Here is an 18,740-nt window from a genome sequence, read left to right as displayed (position 1 = left end):
TTTTCTTTTTTCGTTCATTTTTTTAAAGTTTTAAAGTGTACAATTCTGAGGTTTCTAGTATAGTCACCAAGTTGTGCAATCATCAGCACAACCTAATTCCAGAACATTTTCATCAGTCCCCCAAACAACCCCTATCCCCGTTAGCAGGCGCTCCCCATCCTCCCCTCCCCCACCAGCAATCTCGAACCACTTTGTCTCTATGAATTTGCCTGTTGTGGACACTTTGTATAAATGGAATCACACGCTATGTGGCCTTTGTGTCTGGCTTCTTTCAATGAGCATCACATTTTCCAGGCTTATCCACGTTGTAGCACATAAGGGTATAGCTTTTTGCAGGTTTTTAAACTTTACGTACATTTTTTTACATAGTCCGAAGCCTTCTGCAACTTGCCTTCTTCCATCGATGCTTGGTTTCTGAAATTTTTCCAAGGCAGGAGGCTCCTCTTTTGAGCTGCTATACGGCATTCCACTGCTGTTTATTGAGCCAGCATTCCCGTTGGTGGATGCCTAGATGCTGTGTTCCCAGGGGATCCTGCAGATGCCTCCTGGTACCCAGAGCCTCTCTTTTCATCTGTAACCTGATGTGCCCACTGAGTGCCAGGCACTGGGGACTGGGATACAGCAGGGGTTAAAAAAAAAAGACCAGAACTCTTGCCCTCCTGGAGCTGACATTCCAGTTGGGGAGGCAGGAAACGCAAGATGAATCAATGAAATATCTGCTATGTCAGAGGAAGAAAAAATGCCAGGAAGAGAGATTTGGAGGTGGTGAGAGGAGGTGATATTTGAGCTGAAGGAGGTGAGGGAGTGAACCACTTGGAGACCTGGGAGTCTTTTCAGGTATAGGGGCACAGCCTGTGCAAAGTTCCTGAGGCCCGGTGTGTTGAATAAACATCAAGGAGGCTGGGCTCCTGCAGCTGGAGCAGAGTGGAGGAAGGAGAGAGGGAGGAGGGCAGGGAAGAAATGAGGCAGGTTGTCCAGGCCCTTGAGGGCTGCTGGGAGGACTCAGGTTTTGTACCTGAAAGAAGGTGGGAGCCCTGGAGGGCTGTGGGCAGAGGATGTACACAGTGTGGCTCAGCTTACACCAGAGAAACCGTCCTCCCCACCTCCTAGGGTTATTGCAAGGATTAAATGAGTGTGCCCAACAGAAAGTGAACACTTGGGCACAGATAGCTGTCCCCATTCTTATTCGTGGCCCTTATCCCCTCCCCCGCCCCCCGCTGCTCCCCTAAGAGAGCACAGCTGGCCCTGGCAAGGCCCATACACCTGGTGCTCGCCCCACCCCACCCCGCCTCAACATCCCGCGGTGTCGCCTTCCCGGGAGGCTCCGGTTCCTGGATCCCCTTACCCGGGCGTCTCGGCTGTCGCGCCCTGAGCCGGGGGAGGGGAGGCTGCAGGAAGCGGAGGATCCGGCGGCCCTGGTGGCCGAGCTCCTCCTGCCATGGAGAGCGCAGCGGCCCGTGAGACCCAGGAGGCCGAGGATCCACGCCTGCCCGCGCCCCCGCCCTCGCCCGCGGAGCCCCCGGCCGCGACCCCCACCCAGGCCGCCCCCCGCGCCCGCCCGCGCCTCGTCTTCCGCACGCAGCTGGCACACGGCAGCCCCACGGGCAAGATCGAAGGCTTCACCAACGTCCGCGAGCTCTATGCCAAGATCGCCGAGGCCTTTGGGATCGCTCCCACTGAGGTGAGGTCCCTGGACCCCCAGTGCCCGAGGCACACCGCCTGACCCGGAGTAGAGGTGGAGCTTGGACCCTAGGACTGGGACCCAAGATGCCCCATCTTCGGATGGATGGGACTCGCTCTCAGAGACGCACCTCTGGGACCCCGGGGTGCCCATGCCCCAGGAACTCCCTCTGCACACCCTGCTCAAAAGATGAGCGGGTCTTAGAGTCAGTGGATGCCTAGGTCGTCCCGGAAGCCACCGGGCTGATGCAGCTAGGAGCAGATCCCAGCCCTCAGGGAAGCTCCTCTGGTTCCAGGGGCGGCTCAGGGCTGGGGTTCCAGGCAGCCCCCTTCCAGGTGAGAAGTCAAAGGTCTTGGGGGTCGGGGGCTAGGCTGTAGGTGCGCCTCATAGCCCTCAGGGGGCGCCAGCAGATTTAGAACAGCCTGAAACAGATGGTCTGGGGGCGTCAGGGAACCAAAAGTTTAAAAGTGGAAGTCTGGGGGATGGAAAATGGGGTGTCCTCCGGCTCACAGCCTCCTTCTAACCCTCCTCCCTATTCTTCGGGTCCCAGCCTCCTTGTCCCCAACCCCATACCCTGCCACTACACATGACTGGGGATCCTGGTGGGGGATGACACGGCCAGTTTCATGCCTATTTGTGCCTCGGTTTCCCTATAAGGTCCTCGAGTCCATCCCTTGCTTGTTTTGCACAGACAGTGGGGGATGAGTTCTGTCGTTAATTTTGGGCTCCCTCCTCCCCTCGGGACAGATCTTATTCTGCACCCTAAACAGCCACAAAGTGGACATGCAGAAACTCCTGGGCGGCCAGATAGGGCTGGAGGACTTTATCTTTGCCCACGTGCGTGGCGAGACCAAGGAGGTGGAGGTCACTAAGACCGAGGATGCCCTGGGACTAACCATCACGGACAACGGGGCCGGCTACGCCTTCATCAAGGTGCCCGAGGGGGCGGGTGGCTTCCTGGGTGCCCGGTGACCTGCGGCCAGCCCATGTCCCCTTCTGGTCAGGCCTGGGGACTGGAGTGGGGTGGCAGGGGTGGCCCTGTGAGTGACTCTGGGTCCCTGCAGAGGATCAAGGAAGGCAGCATCATCAACCGGATCGAGGCGGTGTGCGTGGGCGACAGCATCGAGGCCATCAATGACCACTCCATTGTCGGCTGCCGCCACTACGAGGTGGCCAAGATGCTCCGCGAGCTGCCCAAGTCCCAACCCTTCACCCTGCGCCTGGTGCAGCCCAAGAGGGCCTTTGGTGAGGGCCACCTGGGACCCAAGGGGCAGGCTGGGGGTGGGGAGCTCTTCCAGAAGTGGGTCCTCTGGAGGCAGGGGGCAGCGAAGGTTGGGGGGGAGGGGTCTAGATGGAAGGTTCTAGATGACAGGGAGCATCTGGCACTGTGTAAGGAACAGGTAGGTCATTTCTGGATTGTTACTGAGTCAGTTCAGGCATAGGGGTTGGGGGAGTCTTGGAAAGATCTGGAAAGGATGAGGAGGTATCTGGATCTACTTTGGAACTTAGCTCAGAGTGTTTAAAGTTCTGCTTTGAGGCTATGGAGAGTTCTAGGGAACAGATGTCAAAGGGAGTTCTAGAATGATGCTTTTCAAAGAGAAGCCTGTGACTGGTCCAGGGATGAGGTAAGGGGTTTGCCCAAGAAGAGGGGTTCTCAACCTCCACACGATTGACACTTGGGTTGGGATGAGTCTTTGCTGTGGGGGCCATTCTGGGCACCGTAGGGCATTGAGTAGCATCCTTGGCTTCAATCCAACAGATGCCAGTGTCGCCTCCAAATTGTAACAACCAACAAAGTATTGTCAATGGCACCTGGAAGGCAAAATCACCCCCCACCCGATCGAGAACTTCACTCTAGAATGTAGATCATCCTACTTAGTTCAGCAGACAATTTTTTCCCAAGGGTAGACTTTCTCAAGGAAAGAAGCAGGATGCTGATTTCCATTCTGGCGCAGCCTTCTTATCCCATGATGGACTGGCCCTTCGAGTAGCACACTGTTCCAGAACAAGAGGTGCTTGGGGGGAGGGTGTAGCTCAGTGGTTGAGCACATGCTTAGCATGCACAAGGTCCTGGGTTCAATCCCCTGAGCCTCCTCTAAAAATAAATAAATAAACCTACTCCCCCCACAAAAAAACAAAAGAAAATGAACAAGAGGTGCCCTAGAAGTGCCCTGGCCCACCTGGAGGGAGGCCCCAGGAGAGTGGAACAGGACGGGGTCCTAGATCTGCCCTGGAGCACGATCGCGAACTCTGAGGTGCCTGGGTTAGGAAGAGCTGATTCTAGAGCAAGCAGCTTTCTAGACTGACCTTCTGGCCACAAGGAGCATCTTAAGCACTCTCTTCTAGGGAAAGTCACTTTAAGAGGAGGAGGGAAACTTGAGGGAAGAAAGGATTCTTAAGCAGGATCTCTAAAGATTCACCCACAGACATAAAAAGGTCTTTGAAGGGTAGGAAGGTTCTAGAAAGGCTTAGTGGGTAGCTTCTGAGTGCTTGGGAAGCTGTGGGTCTGCCCAGACATATGCATCCCCCTGTTCTGTCCCCTCCAGATATGATTGGCCAGAGGAGCCGCAGCAGCAAATGCCCCACAGAGGCAAAAGTCAGCAGCGGGAGGGCGACCCTGCGGCTTCGTGCTGGCGGGGCCGCCGCCGTGGAGGAAATGGTGAGTGAAGGGAGGGGGTCGTCTCCGCGGGCTCTTGCACCCAGAGCTCTGCCACCGACTCAGCAGGACCTTGGGTAAGACCCTCTCCTTGGCCCGGCCTCAGTTTCCCTACCTACAGAACGGGCCCCTGTCAGGCAGGGCAGCAATGGTGGGACCAGAAGCACTGACTCATGTGGGTCACAATCCGCTGTCCCCTGAGGAGTGGGGTGCTGGGCTGAAGGAATCCAAGGCTTCTGACCCTCTGATATGCTCCCTACACCCCCAGCCCAGTGAATTTGAAGAGGAGGCATCTCGGAGGGTGGATGACCTGCTGGAGAGTTACATGGGCATTCGGGACCCAGAGCTGGGTAAGGGGCCAGGGTAAGCCGGGTGGACCCTGGGGGGAGGACGGTCCATGGGAGGAGGCAGGGGCCCTCGGGGAAGGCGGGGCCCTCTGGGAAGCACCCTCGCCCACTTCCCCTCATCTTGGCCTGCAGCATCCACCATGGTGGAGACATCCAAGGAGACAGCGAGCGTCCAGGAGTTTGCGCGCCATTTAGACTCTGTCTTGGGCGAGTTCGCCTTTCCGGACGAGTTTGTGGTGGAGGTGTGGGCCGCCATCGGCGAGGCCAGGGAGGCCTGTGGCTAGTCTGCCCCGTGGCTGGGCGCAGCCCCAGCCCACAGCCCAGCCCCCTGCCCCAGCCCTCCCAGCCAGTTCCCAAAGTGCAGCCCTGTTCCAGAGTCCAGCCCACATCTGAGACCCAGCCCTGCTCTAGAATCCAGCTCAGCTCTGAGGTCAAGCCCTGCTCTAGACCCCAGGATAGCTCAGAGGCCCAGTTCATCACTAGAACCCCATCCAGTTCTGAGGCCCAGCCCAGCTCCAGAACACAGCCCAGTTCTAGAACCCAGTTTTCTTCTAGAATCCAGGACAGCTCTGAGGAAAAGCTGAGCTCTGACATGAAGTCAAGTTTTGGAACTCAGACAAGTTTTAAGACCCAGTTTAGCTGTGAAATGAATCCTAATTCTGGAAGCTCTATGACCAAGCCCTGCCTTAAAACTCGACCCGACTCTGGAATGCATGACAGCACCACGACACAGCCGTACCTGGACACCTGCTCTAGCTCAGGAACGCCACTTGGTTCTGGAACCCAGGTGAGACTCAAAAAGCAGCCCAGCTCCAGAAGCCATGCCAGCTCAGGATTCAAAGAGGGTTCCCAAACCCAACCCTATTCACGAACTCAGACCAGCTCAGGAAACCAGATGCATGCTGCAGCCCAGTCCAGGTCCAGGCTCCAGCCTGGCTCTAAAACCCAGTTGCACTCAAGTACTCACCCCAATCCTGGGGCCCAGTCCAGCTCCAGTGATGAGTCCAGCTCAGAGGCTGAGCCCAGCTCTAAACTCCAGCCTAGTGCAACAAGCAGGCCCAGCTCCAGGATTCAGACAAGCTCTGGACCCCCAACCGTCTCTGGAGGGGGAGCCTCCTCCAGAGTTCAGTCTGACACTGAGCCCTGTGCTCACTGCAGAACACAGAGCAGCTCTAGAATGCCATCTAGCTCCGGGACCCAGACAGACTGTGAGGCGAGGCCGATTTCCAGAGTTCAGTGCAGCTCAGCCACCCCGCCCAGCTCCAGAACTCAGCACAGCTCTAGAGCACAGACTGGCTCTGAAAGCCCATTTAGCTCTAAAACACAGTCAATTGCTGAGACCCAGCTGAGTTCCATAATCCAGCTAAAGCCTGGAATCCAGCCAAGTCGTGGGACCCAGACCAATGCAGCAACAGACTTAAGCTCCACAGCTCTGTCGAGCTCCGAGAGCAGGCCCAGCTCCAGGACCCAGCCCCACCCAGGGGCTCAGCAAACCTCTGGGACTCAGCTCATCTCGGAAACCCTGCCATGTTCTCAATATCAATTCCAGGCCACAATCCAAGGCAGCTCTGGTGTTGAGCTGGACTCTGAGAAGCAGACCAGCTCTGGAACTCAGCTCATCTCTAAAGTCCAGTCCAGCTCTGGGACTCAGACAAGATCAAGAATTCAGCCCAGCTGTGGAGCCCAGCTCAGCTCCAGAACCCAGTCTAGCTCCAGGACTCAGTTCAGCTCGGAGACTCAACCCAGCTCTGAAACCCAGACCAGTTCAAAAATACAGCCCAGCTCTGGAACCCAACTCAGCTCCAGAACCCAGACCAGTTCTGGAATCCAGCTCAGCTCTGAGACACAGTGCAGCTCTGGGACCCAGACTGGAACAAGAATTCAGCCCAGCTCTGAAGCCCATCTCAGTTCGGGAACCCAGACCACTTCTGGAAACCAACTCAGCTCCAGAATACAGAGCAATCCAAGAATTCAGTCCAGCTCCAAGACTCAACCCAGCTCTGAAACCCAGACGAGTTCAAGAACTCAGCCCAGCTCTGGAGTGCACCTGAGTTCCAGAACCCAGCCTGTTTTTGGAACCCAGCCCAGCTCCAGAACCCAGACCAGTTCTGGAACACAGTTCAGCTCTGAGACCCAGAACAGTGCAAGAATTCAGCCCATCTCTGGAGCCCAGCTTAGCTCCAGAACCCAGTTCAGTCCCAGGGTTCAGCCCAGCTCTGAAACCCAGACCAGTTTAAGAACACAGCCCAGCTCTGGAGTCCCCCTTGGCTCCAGAACTGAATCTGCTTCTGAAACCCAATCCAGCTCCAGAAGCCAGGCCAGCTCAAGAATCCAGATCAGTTCTAGAAATGGGATCCACCCACAGACCCCTAGCCTTGACCCCAGAACCCAGCCAGACCTTGCTCCCCCAGCCCGACCTCAACACCCAGGACCACCACCCAGAGCCCCAGCTCCAGCTCTGAGCAAAGTCTCTTGCCCTCAGCCCCAGACTCATGATCTGGTACAAGGAACCCAGGCTGATACTGGCCCGGGCCAAAGTCCATCAGCTTCCCGGCTGGCCCCACAGCCACAGGCCCCCGCGGTCCCTCAGAAACCAGCCCTTTCCCCCAAGCCCCAGGTGGGACTCCAGAAGCTCACCCCGCCCACCAAATCCGTCATCCCTAGTCTGCCTCCAGGGCGGCCTTCCTAGGCCCCGGTCCCCGCAGCTCACGGAGTCCGGCGGCTCCGCGGAGATCAGAGCCCCTCCCCCACCAAGGGGTAACATAGTTTTGGCCCCTGTGGCTCCAACCGCCTCTCCTGCCCCTCCAGGCCTGGGTCCCCCAGAAGTAGCAGTGACCTCATTCCTCTATAGGTCAGGGAAGGCGGGGAGAGTGGAAACGGGCTTCACTTTCACTCCCGCCTGAGCCTGGCTCTGCGAGGTGTAAGCAGGCCCCAGTCTGTGGAGGGGAAAGAGGCGGCAGGAGGCAGTTTGCTCTTCATGTACCTCGAGGGCTCGGCGGAATAAAGGCACCTCCCACCCCTGCGGACGAGTGTGTCATTTTGGGGGAAGTTTTGGGGGGAGCAGAGGAAGGGGCAGCCAGGAGGGTCCGGGGGTGCTGACATGACAACCCTAGGTGCTTCTTAAGCGCCTACTGTGTGCTAAGCACGCTTTTAAGGGCTAACTGCGCAGGCGCTCACATACCTGCACACACGCGGCGCTCTATAAAAGCTCAGTGGTTCCGCCATTCAGTCAACCTTTACTGAGAACCTGCCGTGGGCCAGGTGCTGCCAGTTCACGGCATTGGGCCTCTGAAGGGCTGAGCGAAGAGAAGGCTAAACCGTCAGTTTAAGAGGACGGGCGTCCCGCGGTCAGTGAAGGAAGGGGGTTCCTCCGCGATCTCCTGTGTCTCGCCCTCTCTTTTCCTCACCTGCAAAATGGGTTTAATGCCGGAACCCTCTCCGAGGGGCTGTACGGAGGACTCCAGGAGATCCAAGCTGTGAAGGCTTAGTGAAGCCTCGATGAAGGGGGTGGGGAGAGGAGCGGGAAGCCAGCCCCACCCCCTGCCCTCCCCCCGCCGCCCTGGTCCTGCTGAGCTGCGACGCGGTTGGGTAGCGGGCTGGGTAGCCCTCTGATGCGAGGAACTTCAATGACTGACGATTCCGGACCCAGAGGAAAATTAAGCCGGAGGCGGAGATTATATTTTGGCAAGAGAAGGGGTGTCTTGATGGGTCACATTCAATCTTTTCCAGGCAGAGCCTTTTCAGGTTGGGGTGCCCAAGGGAATCAACCCTACCCCAGGAAGTAGGTCATCTTCAAGGGTCAGAGTCCCCCATTTCTAAAAGGGGAGGCTTACAAACCTGATTTCTTCCAGACATCCTCCCAATACCTCACCCTCCACACATCCTTCCTGGGGTTGGGAGAGGACTTGGGGGTGGGGGGAGCTAAGAAAGGGGAGAGGACTCGGAAAGGAAGATCAGGGGAGTCGGGGACCCCCAGGGCCCACAATCCTGCTGCTCAAACTGTCCATCCTGCACTCTAGGACTTCAGATCAGGCAGATGTGACCACCGAGGGGGACCAAGGTTTAACGGGGGACACGCTGACTGGGTCCCCTGTCCGCTGTCTTTCCAGAGCCGCCGCTGACATCCAGCCCCGGCCCTACTGCATCGTGGGCCGGCGGGTGAGCTGGGGTTGCAGGGAGAGCGACCTGGGCTGGGCGCTGAGGCGAGGGTAGAGGCGCCGGATCACTGCCCGGCGAAACAGGATGTACACCCAGGGGTCGAGGATCTGGTTCCAGGTGGCCACGCGCAGGTAGATGAGCAGCTGCTGCTCCGTAGCTTGGGACAGCTGCCCAGTCGGACTCATGACAGGCGGGCTCCGAAGCACGGTCTGGGCGATGAAGACCTGCCGAGGGCCTTAGCGGTCAGTGGGGGCCCAGGCCGGCTGCCAGCCCTGCCTGCCCTTCCACCTGCACCGGCCCGGGCCACCTGCCGTCCCCTGAGATCGAGTGCCGATTCGATTCTGTCACTGCTTTGCTGTGTGACCTCGGGAGAGCTGCCTGACCTCTCTGAACTTCTGTTGATGTGGCCACAAAATAGGACACACTTTCTGCTCCTCTCCTGGGCACGATTAAACGTGGTGGACAAGAAGACTTGTGGGTGTGGACGCGTGCAATCTCTATGACTGCCAACATTATTGTTCTATTAAATATTTATATCTTATACAAATTTTATCATATGATATGGTGCAAAAAATTGTATATTAAGTAGTTAAATTTTATATATTTTATTTTAAGTAATTTTATATTACATTAAATTTATAGTTTCTAAAATTTTTATGACAATTTTATATTAAATAATTTTATGTTAAATTCTTATATTAAATCATGTTAATGTATTTAAATGTTGGGTTTTATGTTTAATATTACATAATATGTAATATAAGGTATTCATAAATTATTATAAACTATAATAATATAATCATCTAATAATATATTGCTAATTGTAGCTAACTATGTAATTATAGTTATATATTATATAGTATTAAATAATTATATATGTAATTATATAATTATATAATTATAATTGTGACTATGTATTATGTAATAATTGAAATAATTATTAAGCATCAATAATATATAATTATAGTTCTGTTATATAGTATTAAACAATATATAATTGTTGATTGATATAACTGATATAATTATTAAGTATTAATTCCAATATATAACAATATAATAATTAACTATGAAGTATTTTAAAATTATAGTTAATATTTGTTTTGTTTAATATAATTATAATTCATATTGCATTACATGTATTATATTCAAGTAAATTATTTTAAAATTGTTTCCTGAGGACCTACTGTGTGCTGATCAATACTGCCGCCTGTTTTTGTTTTATTTGCTTTGTTTTTGCCTTTTTGGTTTGTGTTGCTGTTTTGCTAAGAAGTTTTCTACATGTGTAAATGGTGAGAGGAAAAACAGAAAGCATACTTTGTGACATGTGAAAAAGACATGAACTTCAAATTTCAGCATCCAGAAATGAAATTTCATTGGTGCACAGCCGTGCCTGTTTGTTTCCATGTAGCTTTCTTGCTGCAGCAGCAGAGTTGAGTCACTGGGACAGAGACCGGGTTTAAAACATTTACTATCTGGCCTTTTAGGAAAAGCTGGCCACCAAAGGGGACTCAGGAATCATTTAATGAGTAAATAATTCTACCTAGGATGCCTTCCCAGTTTTGATCTAGCAGTTAAACTACTATTCATCCTTCAAAACCTTAGTTCCAGTGGTTTAACACAGGGCAGGGCTCATCCTGGGTGATCCAAGAGAGTGGAGGCTGGAGGGTGGGGAGGAGGAGGAGGCTGGGCAGCAGGTACATGGTGTGGGCCTGCAGGAGTCTGCCGAGGCTCAGGGTCCTCACAAGGGGCCAAGGCATGCACCCCAACTGGGGGAAGGCTGTACTCTCTGCCTGGAATACTACCCCCTGCCCCTGTACCACATCTCCACGTGGTTCACCCCCTCACTTCCTCCATGTCTTTGCTCAAATGTCACCTTCACCAAGTGGTCCCTGACCAGGATCTGCCTCAGTCTCCTCCTCCCCACCCTCCAGCTTCCACTCTCTTGGATCACCCAGGATAAGCCATACCCTGCACTAAATCGTTGAGCTGGGGCTTTGAAAGATGAATAGGAGTTCAAATGCTGGCCAAAAAATGGGGAAGACATCCTGGGTAGAATCACTGAATCATAAAAAAATGTTTCCTACTACTCATCCATAAAAAAAGAATAAAATAATGCCATTTGCAGCAACATGGATGGATCTGGAGATTGTCATACTAAGTGAAATAAGCCAGAAAGAGAAAGAAAAATACCATATAATATCACTTATGTGTGAAATCTAAAAAAAATGACACAGGGGAGAGGATATAGCTTAAGTGGTAGAGCGCATGCTTACCATGAACGAGGTCCTGTGTTCAATCCCCAGTACCTCCTCCAAAAATAAATAAATAAACCTAATTACCTCCCCCTCAAAAAAACAAAGAACTAAAAGAATAAAAAAATGACACAAAGGAACTTATTTACAAAACAGAAACAACCTCACAGACACAAAAAACAACTTATGGTTAGTGGGAAGGGATAAATCGGGAGTTCGAGATTTGCAGATACTAACTACTATGTATAAAATAAATAAACAACAAGTTTATATGGTATAGCACAGGGAGCTATTTTCAATATCTTGTAGTAACCTATAATGAAAAAGAATTTGAAAAGGAATATATGTATGTACATGTACGACTGAAACATTATGCTGTCCACCAGAAATTGACACAACACTGTAAACTAACACTGTAATAAAAAAAATTTTTTTTAATGTTTCCTGAGTCCCCTTTGGTGGCAAAGATTTCCCTAAAGGGCCGTAGAGTAAACATTTTAAAGTTATTTTTTATGAGTGGAGGTAATTAGGTTTATTTATTTCTTAATGGAGGTGCTGGGGATTGAACCCAGGACACTGTGCATGCTAAGCAGGTGCTCTCCTGCTGAGCTGTCCACTCCCCACGTAGTAAGCATTTTAAACATGGTCTCCGCCCCAACGACTCAGCTCGGCTGTTAGAGCCTGAAATCCACAGAGAAGAAAATGGGCGTGGCTGTGGACCAACAGGACTTCATCTTTGGATGAGGAAATTAGGGTTTCATGTCATTTTCACATATCACAAAGAAATGATGTTCTTTCTATTTTTTGCCCAGAATTTACACATGTAAACACATTCTCAGCCAAACAAAGCAAAAACCAACTTTGCACTTTTCCAATCCCACAGGTTGAGTTTTTGTTTTAGCCCTTATCACTTCCTAATGTCTACCATTTCACTTATTTATATATTGTGTTTATTTTCTGTCTTCCCCACTGCCTAAGAGCTCCAGGAAGTCAAGCATTTTTGTCAGTTTTGAGCCATGCTGTGTCCTTAGTACCTAGACCAGAGCTGGCAACACAGTGCTCACTCAATAAATGTTTGCGGAGGCAACAAATGAATAAATGAGTTCATTTCATCCCCACAGTCCCTCTGAGAGGCAGGCAACTTTTTAATCATCCCCATCATCGGAGGAGATTGAGGCTGGAGGAGGGAAGCCCATAGCCACAGTCACAGGGCAAGTCCTTGTAAGACATGGGCTGGAAACAATGTGTCTCACTCCAGATTCCAGATTGTCCTGATCCAATCAGAAATGGAAAAATAACCACTCCAAGCAGTCAGTTACATTCATCAGTAGGACTTCAGAAAGCTTCCCTGACTCAGGGGAAATCTGTGCAGGGCTGGGGTGGGGTCCAGCCCAGAGCAAGGCACAAAGTAGACTCAGGAAATGTTTGATGATTTAGTGATCCTGCCTTGGAAGCCCTCCCTCTTTTTGTCTAGCAGGTAAACTCCTCTTCATCCTTCACAACCTCAGCTCCAATGCCCCTCTTCTGGAAAGCCTTCCCTGATACCCCAGGAAGAGCCTTGGAGCCCCTCCCTGGGCATCCCAGTCCCAGGACACTGCCTCCGCCCCAGCTCTGCCCCAAGTGTGGGGTTTTCTGTGTTTCATTTGTGAACTCCTCAAAGAAGTCCCCTTGAACACTGGGGGTGTGCCCACACTTTTTCAGGCGGACAAGAACCTGAGGCACCCCAGACCCGTGACTCACCAGCAGTGGCATCCAGCAGATGCTGGCCACCACCATGATGCCGGTGAGCTGAGCCATCATCTCCACCTCGCAGTCCCGGGGGCGCTGCTGGGCGGCCTCCTGCCCGTGGTAGACGTGGCACAGGGTGGCCACGCTGATGGTGTTGAGCAGGAAGGCCAGCCCCACTGAGAGGCTGCCGAGGAGTGCGAAGAGCAGGCCGAAGGCCACGTCCCCTGGCTCGGTGCCGAGCGTGAGGAAGCACCAGGAGCCCGGGTACTGCACGGTGTAGCGGCCCATGCCCAGCAGGGGCAGCAGGCCCAGCACCAGCGCGGCAGCCCACACCAGCCCCACCGTGGTCCAGGCCCGGCGCTGCGAGGCGGTCGTGGGCCGTGAGAAGGGCCGGGTGATGCCCAGGTAGCGCTCCGAGGCCATGGCGGTCCCCAGCAGCAGTGGGCACAGGCCGAAAAAGACCATGATGACGCCCATGAAGTGGCAGAGGTGGCAGCCAGGGTCCACAGCCTGCCAGTCGAAGAGGGCGACATGCTGGGACACCACGATGGCACCGGTGACCAGCAGCCCCATGAAGTCGGTGAGGACCAGGCCACAGAGGAAGGTCAGGAATGAGGACCGCGTGTGGGAGCTGCCCTGCCGCGCGCCCATCAGCACGCTCAGCGCTAGCAGGTTGGAGGCCAGGCCCACCAGGCAGAAGACAGCCGAGAACCAGGGGGAGGCAATCAGGCGCCGCTCCTCCAGGGTGATGTTTGTTGGCCGGAAACAGGGCCCCAGAGAGCTGCCATTGGGCCACATGGCACCAGGGCGGAGCGGGGAGGGTCACCACCCCATCCGGCCAAGGCTGCAGGTGGGACGGGCTGGCACTCACTCAGCACACCTGGGGGCAGGGCAGGCAGAGAAGATTTGCTGGTGATTCATTCTGCATTTTAGTCTGAGAAGCCCTGGTGAACTCCTACACAGCCTTCAGTGCCCCAGGTCAAAATCTCTTTGAGGAAGCCTTTCCTGACTTACCTCACTCCCTGCGCAGTGAGTATTTCTATTACCACTACTACTAGTACTGCTATCGCTATTACTACTGCTGCTGCCTCCAGCTCTGTCCAGGCTCAGTGATCGTCAAGGGTGAGGACCAATTCTGTCTCTTCTGGGACCCCTGGAAGACACCAGTAATTATTTGCCGGGCTGCAGAGAAGGGCTGAGAAGGCCGGGGCTTGAACGCCAGCCCTGGCACCCATTGTGTGACCGCAGGCAATTATTTCTTCTCTCTAAACTTCCGTTTCCCTACTGGTCATCCATCTGAGCCCCTGGTGAACTGCATAATCCAGGGCAGATCTCAGCTGCTGTAAAACAGGACACGTCCAGTGTGGGGAGGGGGGTTGGCTGTCGGCCAGAGGTCGCTGGCTCTCGCGTCTGCTCCAAGGTCAGCCTCGCGGGTCACAGCTTCTCACGAAGGCGTGTAGGGGAGACCTGGTCCCACTGGTGTTCGAGGAGCTCTTTCCTCACGTTTTGGAATCATCTGCATTATTTTCGCCCCCATTTTCGTTTAGTGTGAAATAAACCCAGAAATCTAGTTCCATTCTGGGAACAAAAAACAGCTCATTGGAGCAACAGGTTCCCCAGGGATGGACTATAAAAACAGCAGCAGGCAGGGCCCGGGACCCAGTGTGGGGCTGGGGGGGAAACCAGAGAGACACGTGAGCCTGACCGCACGGGGTCTGGATGCACTGGTCAGATGTGGGGAAGGCGAGCAGAAATGAGACTGTTCTAAAACCAGCTCCCAACTCCCAAAGAGGACACCGCAGGGAGGGCATAAGGCCGCCCAGGGGGCTGGGGCCAGCACCTGGGGCCCCAGCCTCCTGCCCTGGGCACACATCAGTGAGGGCACACCGGGTGGCTGAATCAGAGTGGGCAAAGGCAGGGAGGCAGGACCACGGTGGGGTACAGAGGTTCCAGGCAGTTAAAGCTCATAAAAGTCCTATTATGATCCCCATTTTGCAGAGGGGTGAATCTGAGGCACAGAGAGGTTAAATATCTAATCCAGGGTCACACAGCCCAGCTGGAGTTGATCTGAAATTGGAGATTTCTATGAACTCAGACCTCATTACACAGAAATGTATGTAAGTGATTCAAAAGTCAGCCAGTCAGGTGGCGGCTCACAATAATTGGAATTTTCCTTCAGAAGGAACAGAAGTTTCTACAAAGTTGGTCAGACCAGATTTGAACCCTGACTTTGCCAGGAACCCTTTTACTCACCTTGGGCGCGTCATGTCCCGCTGAGCCTCAGTTTCCCTTCGCTACAAAATGGGGCTAATGACAGGAAGGATTTCACTGTGTCTGAGGCTGAGCACCTGGCAGTGCTCAGTCTGTGACACAGTGAAGTAGTGAGCGTGCTGATGGGTGCCGACCCCTCACTCTCCATCTCATTAATTCTGCTCAGCAGCTCCTCACCGAGCTTCATCAATTATCCAGAGCCTGACGGCCGCACTGAGCTTCCCTCCCGGGCTGAGAGCCAAAGTCACAGCCACTTCAGTGGGGGCAGGGCCTTGAGCAGGGAAACAGGTCCTGAGAGGTGGGGGGTGGGGTCCGTGCCGGGCCATCCGAGCCCTCTGCTCCCAGGCCGGGGTGTGCTTTTGCTGGCTCACATTTGGCCTGCACTTGGATTCCTCCTGGGGCTGGGTGCTCGCTCCCTCCCTCCCTCCCGAGCTGGTATGCGCTGTTTCTGAACATTCCTGGGGACTTGGGCTGTGCCTGCGGCCACTGCCCCAACCTCAGCCTGGAGAGACCGCCAGCCCTTCCTGGGTCTCATGGTTCCTTGGTCCCTCACCCTTGTGCGGGAGTTCATGCACCCGGGGACACAGACCCCGAGGCTGCCTGGTCTAGGAACATCCCTGTGACCCAGGGCTCTTGGCCTAGGGGAGGCTGGAAACTGGCACTACTCCCTCTGGCCCCAGCCTGCGGTTTCCAGTCCACCCTCCACCCTGGGGTTCAGGTGATAGCAGCGTCTCAAGTTCCCCAGGCAAGCAGGCCAGGAGAGGCCTGACAAAGCCTTCTTTCCCCTCCCACAATGGCTGGGAGGGATGGCAGAGCACCCACCCTGCGGAGGACCATCGTCCTCCCAGTCTGAGGTCCAGAAGCTCCCCTGTGTGTCCCTTGGGGGAATTGCTCCCCCTCTCTGTGCCTCATGGGAAGCATGGACCCCAGATGTGCTGGACGAACCCAGGATCCCATGGCCTGAGAGTGTGGGGGTTTGGACTTTGAAGGTCCAGGGTTCTAGAATTGTAATGAGCTCCAGTTCTTGAAGCTGAAGCCCCTAAGAGTCTAGAATTTCAAGGGGCTGATGTTCTGGAACTTTGACAGGAATTTGGCTGGGTGCTGGGTTCCAGAAATCTCCGTCTCGGGTTCTGGTTCCTCGCTGGAGGATTCCATCCACCACTGTCCCAGAGGCCCTGGCACTGGGCTCCCCCCTCGCTGGCCCCAGTGCACTGTGACGTTTGGTTACCAGGGCCGGGCCCCTCCTCTGCCTATTGTCCTCTCCTGCCCTGTTCTCCTCCCCCCGCCGCCCGAGAGCCATCCATCTCTCATCAAGTCCCTCTCCCACTTGAACCCCACCCCTCACCTGCCCGGCCTGCCTGTCCGTCCCCACACCCTGGGCCCACCTGACCTCCCTCAAGGGTGATGGTGACCTCAGACAAGCTCGGACTGGAGTCCCCCATCCTCCATGGCCAAGCTGGGGGCTCAACCTTGCTGAATCTCAGCACCTCAGTTCCCTTTCTGTGAAGAGGGGGTACGTAACTAGGACATTGACTCGCTGCTGGGCCTTCTGGTCTCCCCGGCCTGACCTGCTCCTGCCCCAGGACTTCGCCTCTGCTTGCCCTGATCTGGTGCGCCCTTGCGGCTCCTGACCCTGCTCTCAGCTCATCCCCTAGCTGGGTGCATGGGGCAGCCAGGCAAGAGCCCTGATGCTCTGTGTGATCTCTGCCTGTTTCGCTGTTTCTTCAGTTCTCTTATGCTGCGGGCGACCGAAGACGATGCCCTTTGTCATGAAACTGCAGGGACCAGGCCCATGCCTGATGCAGACCTGAACGCCCACAGGTGTGGAACCCCTCCACGCCCTTGTGCAGCTGCAGATGACCGCACAGACACACACACATACACGCGGGGCCCAGGTCCACCCCTGCCTCCCCTCACCACAAGGCTCAATTTCTGGGAACTTTTCCTGTTTATGACACCAACCAGGTCCCCACCCCAGAGGGTGTAGAAGGGGACTCCACAGTCAGCCTGACTCACATGAGCCTCTGAGCCTCAGTTTCCTTTTCTATCCAATGGGCATCCTCTCGGTGCTCACCACTCAGGCTTTCCCTAGGCCACATGAGGGGGCTGGATGTGAAATGATGGGACAGGACCCAGGCCAGGTGGCCAGTGGTTAATGATGGACACAGTCATAGTGATCACAGGGACATGGGCCAAGGCCCAGCTCCTTGAGTGCACACAGACACACAACCAACCGGATGTGGACTTGAACTCACAGCCACACCCAGCACCCTGGAACCCTCCCCTGCTGTGGCACCCACCCAGGGAAATACGCACACAAGCACATCCTCGGCCACCTAGCCACAGTGGCACATGCAGGTGCCCAGGCCAGGCGGCCCTGCAGGCATAGACCCAGGCTCACCAGTGCCCCTGCAGGCATAGACCCAGGCTCACCAGTGCCCCAGGACACCCAGCACCTGGCAGCTGTCACCACTCAGGGTGACACACCCACCGCAGGGTGGATCACCACAGGATACACTCAAGCCTCACCTATCCACGCTTATGCCCGGCCCCTAACCTAACCAGCCAATCATCCTCACCTGGCGATGGTCGCTGGGACCTGCAGAAGTAGCCGCGCCCTCGTGGACCCGGGCGAACGTGCGGGTGCCGGGCGGGATTGCGGCTTGCAGAGGCGGAAGCAGAGCGGCCGGCCTCGATGCCCCTGGGGAAACCGAGTCACTGCGGGCGGGCGGGACAGAGGACCCCAGCGCTTCCGGTCGCGGCGGGGTCACAGATGGAGGGCGAGGCCGCACAGGACGCAGCAGCTGCGCAGGGTCCCAGCCGAAGGAGGGGCGAGGGCCCCTCCGGGTCTGGAGGGGGTCCGCGGGAGCTAAAAATAGCCCGGGGTAGGGGTGCTCTGCTGTGCAGCTCGCGCGGGTCTCTGCACTGTTCTCTCTGGGTCTCTGTCTTTCCGTCGGTCTCTCATCAGCCCCTCCCCACACCCGCGCTGGCCACGCCCCTCACGCCTGGGCCTGGCTGCTGGGGGTCAACGGGCTCCCCCCGCCCCGCGGCGAGACCGTGCAGCCTCCTGGGGGAGGGGGCACCCGTGGGACCCCGGGCTGCAGGGGCAGGGCGCGCCGGCCGGGGTGGCCGGCACCCTCTCTGGAGCCTGCGCCCAGCCGCCCTCCCCGCTCCCCCGCCTCCAGCCTGCCCCAGCCGGGACCCCTCCCGGCGCTCTGGCCTCCAGGCGCCGCGTTATTCACAGTGGGGGCAGCACCCGAGGCAGGAGGGAGAGGGGAGGTTCGGGGCCTGGCGAGGTCAGCTTCCCAGGACACCCAGACCCGGGTTCAGGGGCCCAGGTCCCCTGCGGATGAACCTGGTGGGGTGGGACCTGGCACACCGTAGGTGCCTAATCAGTGCAGGGCTTGTTTGAGGCTCCTGCCAGGGCTGGGGGTGAGGGTGCAGGGATGTTTAGAGAGGAGGGGCAACTAGACTCTCCAGCCAGAAGCTTTGTGGGCAGCCTGCTGAGATAGTCTCTTCTGGAGCAGGTGAGCCAGGAGCCCGGTGAGGGGAGGGTCCTATGAGGACAAAGGCTGGGAGACTGCACTGGGGCCAGAGGAGGCAAAGCCCCAAACAGAGATGCCAGCAGTGGGGGTGGGGAAGTACTG

General features: G+C 55.3%; 2 protein-coding genes across 6 annotated transcripts; one reads left to right on the top strand and one right to left on the bottom strand.

Moving 5' to 3' along the window:
* The first annotated feature begins 1,363 nt into the window (after positions 1-1,363).
* Positions 1,364-7,707, top strand: GIPC3 (GIPC PDZ domain containing family member 3). Of its 4 annotated transcripts, XM_032465965.1 has the most exons (7): positions 1,365-1,681; positions 2,429-2,614; positions 2,746-2,926; positions 4,228-4,340; positions 4,606-4,700; positions 4,817-5,471; positions 6,234-7,707. In XM_032465965.1, the coding sequence occupies exons 1-7, from the start codon at positions 1,439-1,441 to the stop codon at positions 7,371-7,373; spliced, it is 2,613 nt and encodes an 870-aa protein (XP_032321856.1). In that variant the 5' UTR covers positions 1,365-1,438; the 3' UTR covers positions 7,374-7,707. The 4 variants fall into 4 exon arrangements, with proteins under 4 accessions (XP_006179372.2, XP_032321855.1, XP_032321856.1 ...); XM_006179310.3 differs by lacking the exon at positions 6,234-7,707 and having other exon boundaries at positions 1,364-1,681; positions 4,606-4,687; positions 4,817-5,117; XM_032465963.1 differs by having other exon boundaries at positions 4,817-7,707.
* A 260-nt stretch (positions 7,708-7,967) lies between these two features.
* TBXA2R (thromboxane A2 receptor) lies at positions 7,968-18,239 on the bottom strand. 2 transcript variants are annotated; one of them, XM_032465962.1, is made up of 4 exons: positions 17,673-18,239; positions 13,837-13,975; positions 12,835-13,702; positions 7,968-9,066 (listed from the first exon to the last, which is right to left on the bottom strand). In XM_032465962.1, the coding sequence occupies exons 3-4, from the start codon at positions 13,618-13,620 to the stop codon at positions 8,821-8,823; spliced, it is 1,032 nt and encodes a 343-aa protein (XP_032321853.1). In that variant the 5' UTR covers positions 13,621-13,702; positions 13,837-13,975; positions 17,673-18,239; the 3' UTR covers positions 7,968-8,820. The 2 variants fall into 2 exon arrangements, with proteins under 2 accessions (XP_032321853.1, XP_006179373.2); XM_006179311.3 differs by lacking the exon at positions 13,837-13,975 and having other exon boundaries at positions 7,969-9,066.
* Positions 18,240-18,740: the final 501 nt, after the last annotated feature.

The sequence above is a fragment of the Camelus ferus genome, chromosome 22 (genome assembly GCF_009834535.1).
Source record: "Camelus ferus isolate YT-003-E chromosome 22, BCGSAC_Cfer_1.0, whole genome shotgun sequence".
Lineage (NCBI taxonomy): Eukaryota > Metazoa > Chordata > Mammalia > Artiodactyla > Camelidae > Camelus > Camelus ferus.
Note: the sequence above shows the minus strand (reverse complement) of the source record. Positions and strands in the feature narration are given on the sequence as shown.